Source organism: Danio rerio, chromosome 6, assembly GCF_049306965.1.
Source record: "Danio rerio strain Tuebingen ecotype United States chromosome 6, GRCz12tu, whole genome shotgun sequence".
NCBI classification, from domain to species: domain Eukaryota; kingdom Metazoa; phylum Chordata; class Actinopteri; order Cypriniformes; family Danionidae; genus Danio; species Danio rerio.
The window spans coordinates 50,766,213-50,783,643 of record NC_133181.1 but is presented as its reverse complement, the minus strand read 5'-3'; the positions used below and the strand labels follow the sequence as shown (position 1 = coordinate 50,783,643).

The 17,431-nt window shown below is 35.7% G+C and overlaps 1 protein-coding gene and 1 long non-coding RNA gene across 2 annotated transcripts in view; one reads left to right on the top strand and one right to left on the bottom strand.

Annotated features, from left to right (window-relative positions):
- LOC141386357 (uncharacterized) overlaps window positions 1–14,986 on the top strand; it is a 48,813-nt gene extending 33,827 nt beyond the window's left edge. Inside the window, exon 3 of the long non-coding RNA XR_012408209.1 lies at window positions 13,835–14,986. This is a non-coding gene — a long non-coding RNA (uncharacterized lncRNA). The remainder of the gene's footprint in view (window positions 1–13,834) is intronic.
- The window catches only part of cttnbp2nla (CTTNBP2 N-terminal like a), a 36,339-nt gene continuing 28,351 nt past the window's right edge, over window positions 9,444–17,431 (bottom strand). Inside the window, exons 3-5 of the mRNA XM_003198835.6 lie at window positions 13,812–14,084; window positions 11,870–11,977; window positions 9,444–11,324 (exon numbers count right to left, since the gene is read on the bottom strand). Coding sequence (XP_003198883.2) covers window positions 10,344–11,324; window positions 11,870–11,977; window positions 13,812–14,084 — 1,362 coding nt within the window. The 3' untranslated portion in view covers window positions 9,444–10,343. The remainder of the gene's footprint in view (window positions 11,325–11,869; window positions 11,978–13,811; window positions 14,085–17,431) is intronic.

Sequence of the window (17,431 nt, the reverse complement as noted above, 5' to 3'; positions counted from 1 at the left end):
GTATTCATTCATTCATTTTCCTTCAGCTTAGTTCCTTTATTCATCAGGGGTCACCACAGCGGAATGAACCGCTAACTTATTCAGCATATTTACTGGGAAACATCCATACACGTTCAATTACACATACACTACGACCGATTTAGTTTATTCAATTAGTTTATTCAATTGTACCGCGTGTCTTTGGACTGTGGGGGAAACCAGAGCACTCAGAGGGAACCCACACCAACATGGGGGGAACATGCAAACTCCACACAGAAATGCCAACTGGCCCAGCCAGGACTCGAACCAGTAACCTTCTTGCTGTGAGGTGACAGTGCCAACCACTGAGCCACTGTGTCACCTACCTTATAGTATCTAATTACTAAATGAATATGTATTTGTTACATGCATCATATGGGGCAAATACCAAAAGAGGTTTTTAAGCATTAAAACGAAACAGTGTAACGTTGCTTTATTTATTTCACATTCATTAGCATTAGTTCTGTTTAATTGTATTCTTTTGTGTTATAAACAACATTATCAAACACTTTTTCCATGAAGACACTCACAGAAAAGTGAGTGAACAGTAGGTATACAGTAGGTATCATACCAATAAATGCATTTCTTGGAGTTATTCAGAACAACATTCATTCATTCATTCATTTTATTTTCGGCTTAATCCTTTTATTAATCTGGGGTTGCCACAGCGGAATGCACCGCTAGCTCATCCAGCATATGTTTTATGTAGTGGATGCCCCTCCAGCCACACCCCATCCCTGGGAAACATCCACACACACTCATTCACACTCATACACTACAAACAATTTAGCTTACCCAATTCACCTGTACCGCATGTCTTTGAACTTTAAAACCAGAGCACCCGGAGGAAACCCACGCGAACGCAGGGAGAACATGCAAACGCCACACAGAAACGCTTTGTAAGTCGCTTTGGATAAAAGCGTCTGCTAAATGACTAAATGTAAATGCCAACTAACCCAGCCGAGACTCGAACCTGCAACCTTCTTGCTGTGAAGCGACTGCAATACCTACTGCGCCACTGCATTGCCAACAATTAATTAATTATTATTTAAAGACTCAGTGGATTAGTGTTTAATTTAAGAACATTTAGTATGATTATGGTGGTTCAGTGGTTAGCGCTGTTGCGTCACAGCAAGAAAGTTGCTGGTTCGAGTCCCGGCTGGGCTAGTTGCCATTTCTGTGTGGAGTTTGCATGTTTTTCTTCCGGGTGCTCCGGTTTTTCCCTCAGTCCAAAGACATGTGCTGTAGGTGAATTGAATAAACTAAATTGGTCATAGTGTATGAGTTTGAATGAGTGTCCAAAGACATAGGTGAATTGAATGACCTAAATTAGCTGTAGTGTACGAGTGTGTGTGTTAATGTGAGAGTATATTGGCGTTTCCCAGTACTGGGTTGTGACTGGAAGGGCATCCGCTGCGTCAATTAGGAACTAAACCGAAGGAAATAGCATGATTACATATTCTTATGTGTTTTAACAAGTCGATTTAATGCCATTAAATGACTTCTATGCAAAATTACTGACGAATATTTAGGTTTACATTTATCACACAAACACTAAGCACAGCAGCATGATTAAACACACAACTTTCTTCCAAATGTGATGAGTATTGGAGCTCATGCAATGGAGACTCTCATCTGTAATAGTTTGTCGTCTCTAAACCATATAAGACAAGCGCACTTAACCCTTCGGGCCCCAGGATGTGCGCCGATAATTAGTGACGTGTGGTTTCTGTAGCGAGAGGTCAGTGCTCTCGCCTCCCCTGATTATAGCAGTGTGTGGGAGACAGATTTCAGCAGGCCAGGCATGCGTCCCTGTCGGCCTCGCAACCTCGACCTACTGTCCCAAACAGGAATGTTAATTAGCAGCATCCACCATCCCCTGACACAGAGGACATCTACAGATAAACCAGTGGAGTCAGCATATAATAGCATATAAATAGCAGCGCTGATATTTTAAGGCACATTAAACAGAAATAGTTTGCTTCTAAGATAATATACTTCATTTATGTTGTATTTACATGATGTTATTTTTAAGGCTCAAAATGATGAATCTGAATATGATATTTGCATTTGCCACCATGCCACCCTTAAAAAGTGAGTAGTCACTTTATTTTAATAAAAGTGAGTAAATCCGTTGTAACTTGGCTTGATTTAATATTTTATATTTATGCACATGACTCATTCACTCACTTTTTAAAGTAAAGTCAACTAATCACTTTAAAACCAATGGGTTTACTCACATTAAGTAAAGCTAACTAATCACTTTTTACAGTGTATATGAGGAGAAATACATTTAAATAAACAATTATTTATCTTTATACACTGTAAGACCCAGCAGTCAACTTTATCAAATGAAATTGTGTGTACTCTGTTAAAATAGTAGGGTTAAAAATACCCCAACATATAACCCAACTATAGGTTATTATAGCACCTTCTCAACTATGGGTTATTTTAACCCAGTGCATTGGTTTATATAATTTAACCCAATGTATTGGGTTAATTTGATTAAATTTATTTTTTCCATTCTGGTATTACTAATGCTACTAGTAATAGTTCTATTATTAATTTTATAATTATGCTTGTGTAAATAAATAACATACGGTTCGCAAAAATATTGAAAATGCTTCATTTCCATTACATTTTAGTTCCAGGCACTTTAACTAAAATAAATCCAAAAACACAAACAATGAAGAAACCGAACAAAGTGCAGACAGATATAAACTGAGCAAGCAGAAAATCCTGTGTTGATGGAGCAGAATATGGAGCTGTAGAGACTGTCCAGCAGCTGCAGCAGGCTTCACTCAGTGTCCACAATGTACAATACATTTTAACCACATCCAAAGACTGCTAAAAGATGTTCTTGGATGGAAAAACGGATATAAAAACCACGACACGGAGGTAATTTGTTAAAAATTAACAACAAAATTTTGTGTTGAAGCTTAAATAAACTTTATCACACAAAAACAACATTACACACGCATATTAATACAGCTGTTTTGTGTCAGTTAAATCAGTTGAAATTCAAATTTTTAACCCAACTGGTTAAGTTATTAAATAAATAACCAAATAAAGGTTAAAAATAACCCAAAAAAGCACCAAATATTTAACTCAACATGTTGAGTTATCAATAAATAACCTAATTAAGGTTAAAAAATAACCCAACAAAGCACCAAATATGTTTAAATCAACCATTGGGTTAAATAACTCTAAGTTTTTTAGAGAGTAGTTAGCTCAAAATTGACTGAAAGTTAATTCTACTGATTTTAAAACTTTTCTGACCACATTTCTAGGACTGCTCGATCTTGCAGATTCGCACTATAACATCAGAAAGGTCCGACCCTTCCTATCTGAACAACTCCTTGTTCAAACTCTTGTTCTCTCCAGACTGGACTATTGCAACTCTCTACTAGCCGGGCTTCCAGCTAACTCTATCAAACCTCTTCAGCTGCTTCAGAACGCAGCAGCACGAGTGGTCTTTAATGAACCTAAAAGAGCACATGTCACTCCGCTACTCATCCGTTTGCACTGGCTGCCAGTTGCTGCTCGCATCAAATTCAAAGCTCTGATGTTTGCTTACAAAGCGACCTCTGGCTTTGCTCCTTTTTATTTGCAGTCACTTCTGCAGATTTATGTGCCTTCCAGAAACTTGCGTTCTGTGAATGAACGTCGCCTCGTCGTTCCATCCCTAAGAGGGAAAAAATCACTTTCTCGAACTCACGCATTCAATCTGCCCAGTTGGTGGAATGAACTCCCTAACTGCATCAGAACGGCAGAGTCACTCGCTGTCTTCAAGAAATGACTAAAAACTCAACTATTTAGTCTCCACTTATCCTTCCTAATCTGCAATTCCTTCTCTGGCTCCACCGCTAACTATACTCAAAAAATAAAAAAATAAAAAAACTTACATTACTAATGCTTTGCTTCTTACACCTTACACACCTGAAACTTGCCTACAGCACTTATTCATTGTTGCTCTTATAGTTGTGTAAATTGCTTCCTTGTTCCCATTTGTAAGTCGCTTTGGATAAAAGCGTCTGCTAAATGACTAAATGTAAATATAAAAGAGTTTTGAACTCAGTGTTGAAGGTAATGAGTTAATGAAATACCTCATTACTTCAACTCAAATGGAGTAAGTTCACAGTACTCATATAGATTAGTTTTTTAATTCAAATGGTTTGTAGCAATTGGGTTTCTCAGACGGTTTGAGTTGCCTTAACTTAATGGCTTTTACAGTTCTCAGTTGGTTTGAGTTCTCTTCATTTATTGGGTGTTACTGTGCTCAAATTGCTTTGTGTAAATAGATTAACTAAAAAGTACTCATTAGGATTAGTTTTTGAACTTAAATGGTTTGTTCAGGCGGTTTCCTCAAACAGTTTGAGGTACCTTAACTTATTGGATTTTACGGTGTATATTTCTTATTACATTTCAATTATATAGTTGTTTTTTCCTCCAAGTTGTTAAATAAGCAGTATGTTTGCGCTTGATTGGAAACTGGTAAGCCCATTGTGACCAGGGGGGCAGAGTGGCACATACTTCATGCGTGTTTGCCTCTCTGTTTCCCGGGCCACACACACTCACACACATATAGTCACACATAAAGCGGGGATTTAGGATTTAGGGAGAGGCTCCTGGCTGGTTAAACTGTGATCCCCGCTCCTGTTAGTCTCACATGGATGCTTGTGATGCACACACATTTTTCACACGCTTTGTATCTGCGCTTGAGACAGCAGATGTTGGAGGATCTAAGGGTCGCTTGTCCTTCTGTTATTATAACATTAAAATGTGAATCATACAATGACTAAGGCATGTGATATTGAACTTGAAGTGAGTGTTCCATATCATGAGTTCAATATATGATGACACACAGAGAGTAATACTTTATAAACATGTTTATTATGTCATGTCGTCTCTAGTACACTTAAAATGCAGGGTTCATGTTGTCCCAACACAAAGCTCAAGTAAAAATTCAAGTGGATTGAACATAAAGTTATCCCAAAACAAATCTGAAGTATTGTCATTTTAAATAAGCAGCATTTTAAAAGTGTAACACATTTTCTAATTAGATGAGAAATTTTATTTCTTCTCTTATTTTTTTTTCCAGTAGATATATACACTCACTGGCCACTTTATTAGGTACACCTGTCCAACTGCTCATTAACACAAATTTCTAATCATCATGTAGACATGGTCAAGACGATCTGCTGCAGTTCAAACTGAGCATCAGAATGAAGAAAACAGGAGATTTAAGTGACTGAACATGGCATGGTTGTTGGTGCCAGACGGGCTGGTCTGAGTATTTCAGAAACTGCTAATCTACTGGGATTTTCACACACAACCACCTGTAGGGATTACTGAGAATGGTCTAAAAAGAGAAAATATCTGCGGCAGTTCTGTGGGCACAAATAGCTTGTTAATGTCAGAGGAGAATGGCTACGACTGAGGAATGCAGAACAGTATCTCTGAGCGCACAACACGTCAAACCCTGAGGCGGATGGGCTACAGCAGCAGAAGACCATAGCGGGTGCCACTCCTGTCAGCTAAGAACAGGAAACTGAGGCTACAATTCACACAGACTCACCAAAACTAGAAAATAGAAAATTGGGAAAACGTTGCCTGGTCTGATGAGTCTCGATTTCTGCTGCAACATTAGGACGGTAGGGTAAGAATTCGGTGTCAGCAACATGAAAGCATGGATCCATCCTGCTTTGTATTAATGGTTCAGGCTGCTGGTGGTGTAACAGTGTGGCGGATATTTTCTTGGCACGCTTTGGGCCCATTAGTACCAATTGAGCATCATGTTGTCAATACAGCCTACCTGAGTATTGCTGCTGACCATGTCCATCCCTTTATGACCACAGTGTACCCATCTCCTGATGGCTACTTTCAGCAGGATAACGCACCATGTCATGAAGTGCGAATTATCTCAGACTGGTTTCTTGAACATGATAATGAGTTCACTGTACTCAGATGGCCTCCACAGTCACCAGAGCTCAATCCAATAGAGCACCTTTGGGATGTGGTGGAACAGGAGATTGGCATCATGCCACAAAGGATTAAGGCAGTTCTGAAGGCAAAAGGGGGGGTCCAACCCGGTACTAGTAAGGTGTACCTAATAAAGTGGCCAGTGACTGTACATAGACATACAGTTAAAGGCAAAATTATTATTAGAAATTAATAGAGGTATGTATAACAAAGGATTTTTTTATTACAGAAAAACTGTTATACAGTAGTTCTTTATTATTTGAAATATATACATTTTTAACATCAGCATTACACTCCTTAAGATATTTTTGATTGGCTATAAAACAAACCACTCTTGTCCAATGACCTGGCTAAATAACCTACCTTGTTTAATTAACCTATAAGTCTTTAAGTCTTCCACTTTCTGCTGAATACTAAAGTATGTTGCAAACTAACTAGTAAAATATTATGTACTGCCATGGCAAAAGAAACTTATTGTTAGAAATGAGTTTTTAAAGCTATTATGTTTTAAAAATGTGTTATATAAGAGAAATAAAATAAAAAAGTGATTAATTAACCAATGGGTAAGACAAATGTCAGGCTTGCCATTAAAAAAAATTACTTGTATACTAAAAGCTAAACAGCATGTATTTGAAAACATATGGAGTCCTTTCATTAGTTATATCAAAGAAGTGAAATTAACAGAGAAAGAAGTTGAATAATTTTTGGTGGACAATGCAGTTCCAGTCTTATAGTTCTATATTGATACATTCTTCAATGTATATTTGCTGTACCTAGTACTCAGTATGATTATAATTGTCATGTTTGAATAGATTACCATTAACGACAAAAAGAGGAGCAGTTATACTTTTATTTTGTTTATTTTAGTTTTGTTTGTTTGTTCTTTAGTAAAAAAAAAAAAAAAATATATATATATATATATATATATATATATATATATATATATATATATATATATATGTGTGTGTACTCATATTTAATTTGTAAATGCAACAAGGATATTGTTGTAAAAATGTTTGTAAAATGTTGCATTTCAATGTGTACAAACTGAAAGTGAAAATAATTATGGAAATAAAAGTGATTAATTTTGCCTTCAACTGGATATGTAGACATGAAACAGTATACTTAATCTGAACTGCATTTATAAAAATGCTCCGGTTTCCCTGCATTTTCCTTCGGCGTAGTCCTTTAATTCATCAGGGGTTGCTAGTCTAATGAACTGCCAACTTATCCAGCATATGTTTTACAAAGCAGATGCCCTTCCAGCTGCATCCCTGTGCTGAAAAACATCCATACACACTCTTTTACACACATACACTACAACCAGTTCAGTTTATTCAATTCACCTATAGCACTTGTATTTGTCGGAGAAACCCACGCCAACACGGTGAGAACATGAAAACTCCACACAGAAATGCAAACTGACCCAGCCTGGACTGAAACCAGCGACCTTCTTGCTGTAAGGCGACAGTGCTAACCACTGAGTCACCATTTCGCTCCATATAATAGTCAGTTTTATACTAAAATAAATACACATTATTTTGAAAGCCCCCTGTCACCACTGTTCTTTGTTCTTTAGCCTTTAAATGAACACTATATATGCAATTCTATTGTTATTATTACAGGCAGACTCTAAATAACACACTCATACACAGAATTGGATTAAATCTCAAAATAACTTTATTTCTCATACTATGTTTTAAAAAAAATATAAGGGAGTATATAGTGTAGTATACTGCGCAGTAAGCTAGTATTATTTTCCAAATATAGCCGAGGATGGGTGATAGTGTATCTTGACCACCCAGTGCCTCCTGCTGGCTGGCTTTAGGCAGTACAGATACATATAAATATATAAATCTAAGATAATTTGTTTTAAGCCCATCTACAAGAGTAACAAAGAGTCTAAAAATGATAACGGTTATAAAAATATCAATCATATCAGATCACAAAAAGGATACAAAAGTACAAGATAAACATGGTAGAACATTATAAAGTGATACAAACTGCTGAGCAAAGATGGGAATAGTCAGGCTAAATATCCGTTAGCTTGAGATATAAAAAAACAATTGGAAAAAGTAAGAGACTGTTTGCACATGCTGTATGTTTAATATAGTTCAGTGTATCAACTAGATGATGGTGATGGATACAGTTTTCAGATATAAAATGATGTGCACAATTGCATTGTTTAATCATTTCTGAACATTTCTAAGGCTTCGTTCATTAATATTATACAATTCTAAACGATTTCTTTACATTTTAAATTATTTTAAAATGTAATTTGTGATTGTCGACAACAAAACCAATAGTCAAAAATACATTGTAATGGTCAAAATTATCAAATTTTCTTTTATTCCAAAAATCTACAATATTAAGTAAATATCATGTTACATGAAGATATTATGTCCTACTGTAAATATATCAAAACCCATTTTTTGATTAGTGAGTGATTTTAATTAATTTTGATTTTCTTAGTATTTAGAACCCTCAGATTCCAGATTTTTAAATAGATGTTATCTCAGCTAAATATCAACATATCATAACAATGCATCTACCCTGTAAACAATTATATGAAGCTAATATGTTAATGTCATGTTCTAACTTAATTTCACAAGTTAGTTTTAAGTCAGTTTAACATAATACTGTATAAGTTCAATGAACTGTAATTTGATTCATTTAAAAAATTTAAGACAACCAGGATTTTTTTTTACAGTGTATCACTACAGTGTATCAATGGATGGCGTAACGATAAGAAATCAATAGAGAAAATGAATACATCTCATTTTCCAAAACCTGGCACTTTTGATTGGTTTTGTGGTCCTGGGACACATTTATTACTATCATCAAAGCTGAATTTTCAGCATCATTTCTCATATATACACACACACACACACACACACACACACACACACACACACACACACACACACACACACACACACACATATATATATATATATATAGATATATATATATATATATATATATATATATACACACACACACACACACACACACACACACACACACACACACACACACACACACACACACACACACACACACAGTTGAAGTCTAAATTATTAGCCCCCCTATGATTTTTTTTTTCTTCTTTAAATATTTCCCAAATGATGTTTAACAGAGCAAGGAAATTTTCACAGTATGTCTGATAATATTTTTTATTCTGAAGAAAGTCTTTTTTTTTTCTTTTGGCCAGAATAAAAGCAGTTTCAATTTTTTTTAAAAGCATTTTAGGGACAAAATGATTAGCCCCTTTAAGCTATATTTTTTCCCAACAAACCATGATTATACAATAACTTGCCTAATAACCCTAACCTGCCTAGTTAAATTAATTAACCTAGTTAAGCCTTTAAATGTCACTTTAAGCTGTATAGAAGTGTCTTGAAAAATATCTAGTCAAATATTATGTACTGTCTTCATGGCAAAGATAAAATAAATCAGTTATTAGAAATTAATTATTAAAACTATTATGTTTAGAAATGTGTTAAAAAAATCTCTCCGCTAAACAGAAATCGGGAAAAAATTAATAAATGGGGCTAATAATTCTGACTTCAACTGTGCATGTATAAATATAAATATAATATATATATTCAGTTCAGTTTTATATATATATATATTCAGTGAAAAATAATCCCTCAGATATCATTATAATATGCCAACTAGGTGCTCAAAAGTTATTTGATTATATTATTATTTATGTTGAAAACGGGTGCGCTGCTTGGAAACTGTAACACTTTTCAGAATTATTTACTTTTAATTGAAATAGAAATCAATTTTGCAGCATTATAAAGGATTTTCTTAAAAACTAAACTTAGTGAACCCAAATGTTTTATTTGTAGTGTAAAGATGTATAAATATCTAGCAGAAAAACAATATATAAAACTATCTACAGGAGCTGGTGATTGTCAGAGATAAAATGCTGATTATTCTCATAATAATTGACTGAACACATAATGTAATTATGCATATAATCAACATGCCTTAATCGAAATATAATAAAAGTACAGAGTTACTTAAACGTATGGTTCTAAAATATTTGGTAGCATTTTAGTTTAGGTCATAATACATGCTATTAACTACTGGCTTATCACCTGCCTATTGTTAAGATATGAACTGTCATTAGCAGTTATAAAGTATGATTGTATTCTACATCCTCAATCCTACCCAAAACCCATTCCCAACTTCTACCCTACTAACTATTAATAAACAGCTAACTAGTAGTTAATTAGGATAGTAAAGTGTTACCAAATATTTGTTCAAAACCTGGAAAAGTCCCTTAAAAAATCAGCAGTGTTTGACAGGATCGAGTTGTTGATTTGCGCTTGCTAGCTGCTAGATGACAGCATCAGATCTGGTTCTTTGCTGTTCTCCGAGCTGCTGTTGCGTCCGCAACCGACAGTCATATGAGCAAAGTGAGCAGCTCGCAGGGTGGCAGGAGAAGGCGGCGTTTCGGCCAGGCCTGGTTTTTTGGGTGGGATTGGAGGCGGGATCCCTCTGTCCGCTCTGGGTATAGTCGGAGACCTGATAGTTGGAGACAACATCCCAGACTGGACCACAGCACGATAATCAGTGCCGAAAGGAGAACTGTTTGAAGATGTTGATTTGCTGGGACTTTGAGGAGTGCTAAAGCGACTGAGCATGGTGCCACGGGGGGCTTGTTTTGAAGAAATGATATCTGGTGAAGTTGGACAAGGCGAAATGTCATGTGGACAGTTTATAGTAGAAGAAACAGGGTTTGGATCTTGATCACTGGTGCCTTGAAACTTGTGACGGGCTGCATGGAAGCGCTGGTGGATGCCGGCCTGATAGGCAGCTTGTATGTCTGGGGATTGAGAGGCTTGTGAAGTGGTCCCATTGCTTAACAAACTCGGCTTCTCAGCATCTTCCACCATAGAAATGTGGTGGCCATTGACTGAATCTGTTGTCTCTTTCCCTAACGTCTCTAATTCTTCTTGTAGTGCGTTACAGCGTGCTTCCTCTTTTCGTAATCTCAGCCCGAGCTGTTCTCTTTCAGTGTCGAACTCTGCCAGCAGCTCTTCTCGTCTCGCCTCCATCTGCATAGCCCTCTTCTTTTCCTCTTCAAGCTCCGCCCTCAGAGTCTGATTGGCAGCTCGCTCGCGCTCGAGTCGCTGGCTGAGTTCGGCAGCACGCTGGGACTCCTCGTAAGCACGGGTGCCGGAGCGTTTGCACTCCCGACTCAGTGCCGTCATGAGCTGTTTTTGCTGGACTTGCTGCTCATTCAGCTGATCGTGCAGCCGCTTGTTCTCACGCTCCATTCGGGACGTCTTCGACTTTTCAAACTCTAACTAAACAAGTGTATATAAAGATAAAAAATACACAAATTAGTTGGAAATACATTGACAGATTTATACATTTACAAGAAAACAGAAACACTCAAGTCAAAAGTTTGGGGTCGGTTTATAATGATTTCGAAAAGTCTCTCTGCTCAACAAGGCTATATTTGTTAGAAAAAATGGAGTAAAAATTGTCAACTTATAGGTTGTTTTGAATCATGTGGTTGTGGTAATGCGCGAAATTCAGATGGAGGGCAGGAAGTACTAAACTGAATGGGAGTCATAGAGGAAAGTCCATATTTTTGTGATACCATATTTCAAAGGAGATATAAATAGAAAATAGCTACATATGTTGGGCATGATCCTTATATCATGAGTTTTCAACTAAACTAAACTATTTGCCTGTCATCAAGGCGGTAGATACTGTATAAGCGACAACCCTTATAAGTACTAATAATATATGTATATTTTAACAAAACAAAAACACTCGGCTAGATTAGGATTAAAGCCTGCACCCTAGCAGTAACTCAAATCAAGATGACAGTAATCCTGTGCACCTGCTGCAGGAGGCGCTCTCGCTCCTTCTCCAGAATGTAAGTGACGTCATCTCCTTCTGCTGTATCTTCAGCGTGCTTCCTCTTCTCCTCCTCCAGATCAGCGATGACCTGAAAGCACCACACAGGGGCGACAGAATGACAGAGAGATGAGCTGATGATAAACCAATCCAATCTCTTCTTAACCTGATACACACTCCGCTAAATCCAATTGAAATGAGCATTATGAGTATTGAAGACAGTGGCTTTTATACAGTGTAAACCAGGCTTCTGCTGATATCAAATGTTCTTATGATTATTCACTGAAGCTTTTATCACTATATATGGTATTAGCACAATGTTGACTAAAAAGATTACTTTAACAGGTATAATCACAATAAAGCTTAGTGTGTTGCTTTATTACATATACATGTTTCAAAGTTTAAATTTAAACTGCAAAGGGATTATAAAATAAAACAGGTCACACTACAGTATAGTCTTACTAGTCATTGGATTAAAATCAACAGAGTGAAATAGCAATATCGTAGATGTGCTAAAAAACTGAACTGAATTGGTTATTAACATTTAATAAAGCGATTACGATTTTAGATTTTAATGTGTCATCATGCATTAACTAAGAAATTAATTCAACATCATGCTTTCATCAGGTGCAAACTTTTATTATGAAGGGCCAAACTTTATTAAGTGTGGTGGGCTGAAGGTAAATAAACCTAACTATTAGATTAAAGCTCCCATGGTAGTTTCCTTATTTATTTATATAAAAAAACAATTTAATTGTATTAATAATCATATATATTGTTTTACATTTTAAAATGAACTTCTTACATTAAAAACATAAACAATCCCATTTATAACACAACAGTGTTCATAATGATTTGCTCGTCGATGATTCTTCGAGTGAAAGTATTTACATTTTTTAAAATCTTATTCATGCAAAACATTATATATCCATAATGTTATTCATGATTTATTGTTAACTTATTATCTAAAATATTTGAATGAACCTTTATTTATCGATGATGACCATGTTTATTATTTATACTAATATAATAACAATAACTATTATTATTATTTATACGATGATGACCATGTTTATTATTTATACTAATATAATAACAATAACTATTATTATTATTTATACGATGATGACCATGTTTATTATTAATACTAATATAATAACAATAACTATTATTATTATTTATACGATGATGACCATGTTTATTATTTATACTAATATAATAACAATAACTATTATTATTATTTATGCGATGATGACCATGTTTATTATTTATACTAATATAATAACAATAACTATTATTATTATTTATGCGATGATGACCATGTTTATTATTAATACTAATATAATAATAATTATTATTATTTATACAATGATGACCATGTTTATTATTTATACTAATAAAATTATTATTATTATTTATACGATGATGACCATGTTTATTACTTATACTAATATAATAATAATTATTATTATTTTTATTTATACAATGATGAACATGTTTATTATTTATAAAAATATAATAATAATTTTGCACTTGAATATGATACACTCCCCAAAAAACCATAAAGCACAGTTTCATTCATTTTTATTTTTGCTTTATATACTCATAATTTATTCAAATTTAATCGGATACATTGCATAGAAAAAAGTCTTGATCATCCCAGTTGATATCATATCACAGCAGAACAAAATATTGCAATGTCAGATTTTTCCAATATCGTGCAGCCCTAGCCTTTACGTAGATTACTTTCAATGTCGTAAGCCAGGTTAATGTATTAAGCATCAAATTCTGCAATCTGAATATATAGACCCTCTAAAAGTTTAAATGCTAAATAATTATTCACATATTTTGAAGTGTTTATGATAACAATCCATGTTTATTATCGTGATGCATTTAATCTCAGTGTAAGTGGAGTATAAACTCACCCTTCTGTGTCTGTTCTCTGCAGCCGCCAGCTGTTTCAACATCTTCTCCTGCATCCGCCTGCAGTGTCCCACCACCAGCTTCAGCACCGCTAAAGGATCTGAACGAGCCTTGGCCCCACAAACCCCATCCCGTCTCTGAGATGAACTCGCTCTGTCTTCTCTGGTCTGGCTGGAGCTCTGGAGGGTCTCGCTGTCTCTCTGCAGGGCCAGGAACGGGTCACTCAGGTTGTATTTTCCGTATCGTTCACACACGTATGAATCTTTATGCTGGGCCTATAGTGAAAGAAGAGGGGTTTATTTCATCACATTTTGGGTTTATTAGATTTCTGCGCATTAGTGTTTAAAGAAATGATGGGAAGGGGCGGCACGATGGCCTCACAGCAAGAAGGTTGCTGGATCGAGTCCTGGCTAGGCCAGTTGGCATTTCTGTGTGTGGAGTTTGCATGTTCTCCCCATGTGGTGTGGGTTTCCTTTTGTGCTTCGGTTTCCCCCACAGTCCAAAGACATGCGGTACAGGTGAATTGAATAAATTGGCCGTGATGTAGGAGTGCGTGTGTAAATGTGTATGGGTGTTTCCCAGTACTGGGTTGTGACTGGAGGGGCATCAGCTGTGTAAAACATGTGCCAGAATAGTTGGCAGTTCATTCCGCTGTGGCAACCCCTGATAAATAAGGGACTAAGTGGAAGGAAAATGAATAAAAGAGATGATGGAAAATTGAAATTTATACAATCTTTTTACATGAAATGGCTATTTGAGATTAGTTATTTTGGTATTAATGGGAACTTATGGGTTATTTTTGTTGCTTCCAATCAAAACAATAACTTCTGCTGACATAGCCTAAAACATTTAGCCAAGCTTGTTAATAGTGGGGGAAATTTATTGGCCATATGTTCCATTTTTTAGTATATATTTTGGGGTTTTTCACCTTTATTATACAGGACAGTAGAGATGAGACAGGAAAACATAAGGAGCAGAAAGAGGGGGGAAGGATCAGCAAAGGACCTCGAGCAGGGACTCGAACTCGGGTCACCGTGAGCACCTCAGTGCTATATGTCGGCACACTATATGTACATTATTTCAGTAAAACATAAAAATAAATAAATAACAGGCAGAAAAAATAGGCAAACGCATCTATTTTTACACATTTAATAATTCATTAAAATGATAAAGATGCAACAAAAACGATTATTTCATTGTAATACTGTAGTGTTTAATAATAATAATAATAATAAATAATAAAAATAACAATCATTCAAAAGTATAATGAGTTTTTATTTAAGCAGAAAGATCATAAAGAAACTTCTATTTGTATTCTAAACCCTTCATGTTTGCTGCCACCACATATATAAACATATCTCCATACAAATATGGAAAAATGTTTGCCCTTTGTTGAATTTTCAAAAGCATTTTTGTAAGCAAACCAAACCTGAGACACTGAAAACACTGCGAAAAAAAGAGATGAGAAAAAAAGTCACATGATCAAATCACACACACATACACACATTCATCATTCATTAATTTTCTTTTCAGCTTAGTCCCTTTATTAATCCGGGGTCGCCACAGCGGAATGAACCGCCAACTTATCCAGCAAGTTTTTACACAGCGGATGCCTTTCCAGCCGCAACCCATCTCTGGGAAACATTCACACACACACTCATACACTACGGACAGTTTAGCCTGTACCACAATTCACCTGTACCGCATGTCTTTGGACTGCAGAAGGAAACCGGAGCACACGGAGGAAACCCACGTGAACACAGGGAGAACATGCAAACTCCAAACAGAAACGCCAACTGAGCCGAGGCTCGAACCAGCGACCTTCTTGCTGTAAGGCGACAGCACTACCTACTGAGCCGCTGCGTTGCCATTAAACAAGAATAACCTGTAATATGTCTCGTATTCAGTATGAATACGAGACATATTACATCATTATATGTAATATGCCATATTGCATTATTAGAGCACAGCGACCCAGCGACCTTCTTGCTGTGAGGCAAACGTGCTACCCCCTGCGCCACTGCTTCGCCCCCCACACACACATATAAATATAAATTATATATTATCATTTTTTTTTTTTGTTAAGCACAAAACTATATTGCATTATATAGTACAATATATAGCACAAAACTATATTGCATTCTTTGAATAACTCACCATTCCACATTCATAAACTCACTAATACTCATTGTTATTTTCATATGGCACTTGGGGAGTGTTAATTTTAGGTCCTTGCTTTCAGGCCTTGTAAAGCAGCCTCCACTTTCCTCTTTTTCACGGACACGCTCAGTCCATAACTTACTTTCTAAACAGGAAATGAGATGATACTGAGCATATGACCATGCCAAAAGCAACATAAACCATTCTCTAAGGCTCTGTATGTATATATATATATATATATATATATATATATATATATATATATATRTGTGTGTGTGTGTGTGTGTGTGTGTGTGTGTGTGTGTGTGTGTGTGTGTGTGTGTGTTCAGATCCCAGTGTTTGTTGTTTTAAGAAGAGGTCAAGCTAGGGGTCCATACAGGGTTGAAACAATCACTTCAGTCTAGGTAGGGTCGATGCAGCGAACGGGACACCAAAAAAAGTTTCCAGAGTAATTTAATCCCTCCTGAAATGACTCTGAACTAAAAGCACTCATTTGACCCTGAAGAAAAAACACAAGAATAGAGAACGTAACTGAACTGAAAAGCTGAGCGATAGTCACTGATAGTGAGAAAAAAAAAACATATTTAACATGGGTCAAGTAGTGTTCACGATATAAGACCAACAGCAGAAAAAAGATTGTTGGCACAAAGGTTATCAAGGGTTGCCAGCTGCGGTTAGGTTGTTACTGTTAGTTACAAGATGTATAAAGGTTGTGCTGGGTGGTTACTAGAGTGTGTTTGGTGGTTGCTAGGTAGTCCTGGATAATTGCTAAAGTTGTTGTTAAGTTGTGGGGGGTTGCTATACTAAACAACAACATAACTTGTGGCTGAACTATCATAGTACGATCATGCATCGTTTGTGAAAAGAACGATGTAGTGTCGAGTGTTTCCCAAAACCCCTAGTTTCTCTGTCGCAGATCCATCATCTGAAACACGTTAGTTATAACATTAAATGCCCATAATGATGCTCTAAATGGGGTGGACTAACTACTTCTTTAGAGAAAACTCCCATAAATTATTACTTTACACGCACACGCATTTAAAAAAAATCAAATATTAGTTTTGTTAAAAACATGCATTAATTTGAAATATGTAAACGACACATATAGGACCTAAATGTGTTTCCTTAACAAATATTATTGACAATATTCCATTAAAAATCACTGAGCTAACACGTATTCTAATCTCATATATAAAAATCATATAAGTCGCTAATAGTTGTAGGCCTAATTTACAGTAGGCTATTTATTAAGAAAAAAAATCCTACTTAATAATAACAATAATAATAATTATTATTACTATGTAAGATACTGTTAATTTATTTAGTTTATTTTTTGAAAAGTCAGAAATGTTCTAACTAACAGGCCCATGTCATAAACAGTACAGATAAATTTCTTATTAAACAACCTACTATAAATTAAAACCATTATATTTATTTGTTTTCAGAAGCTTTGGAGACGTAA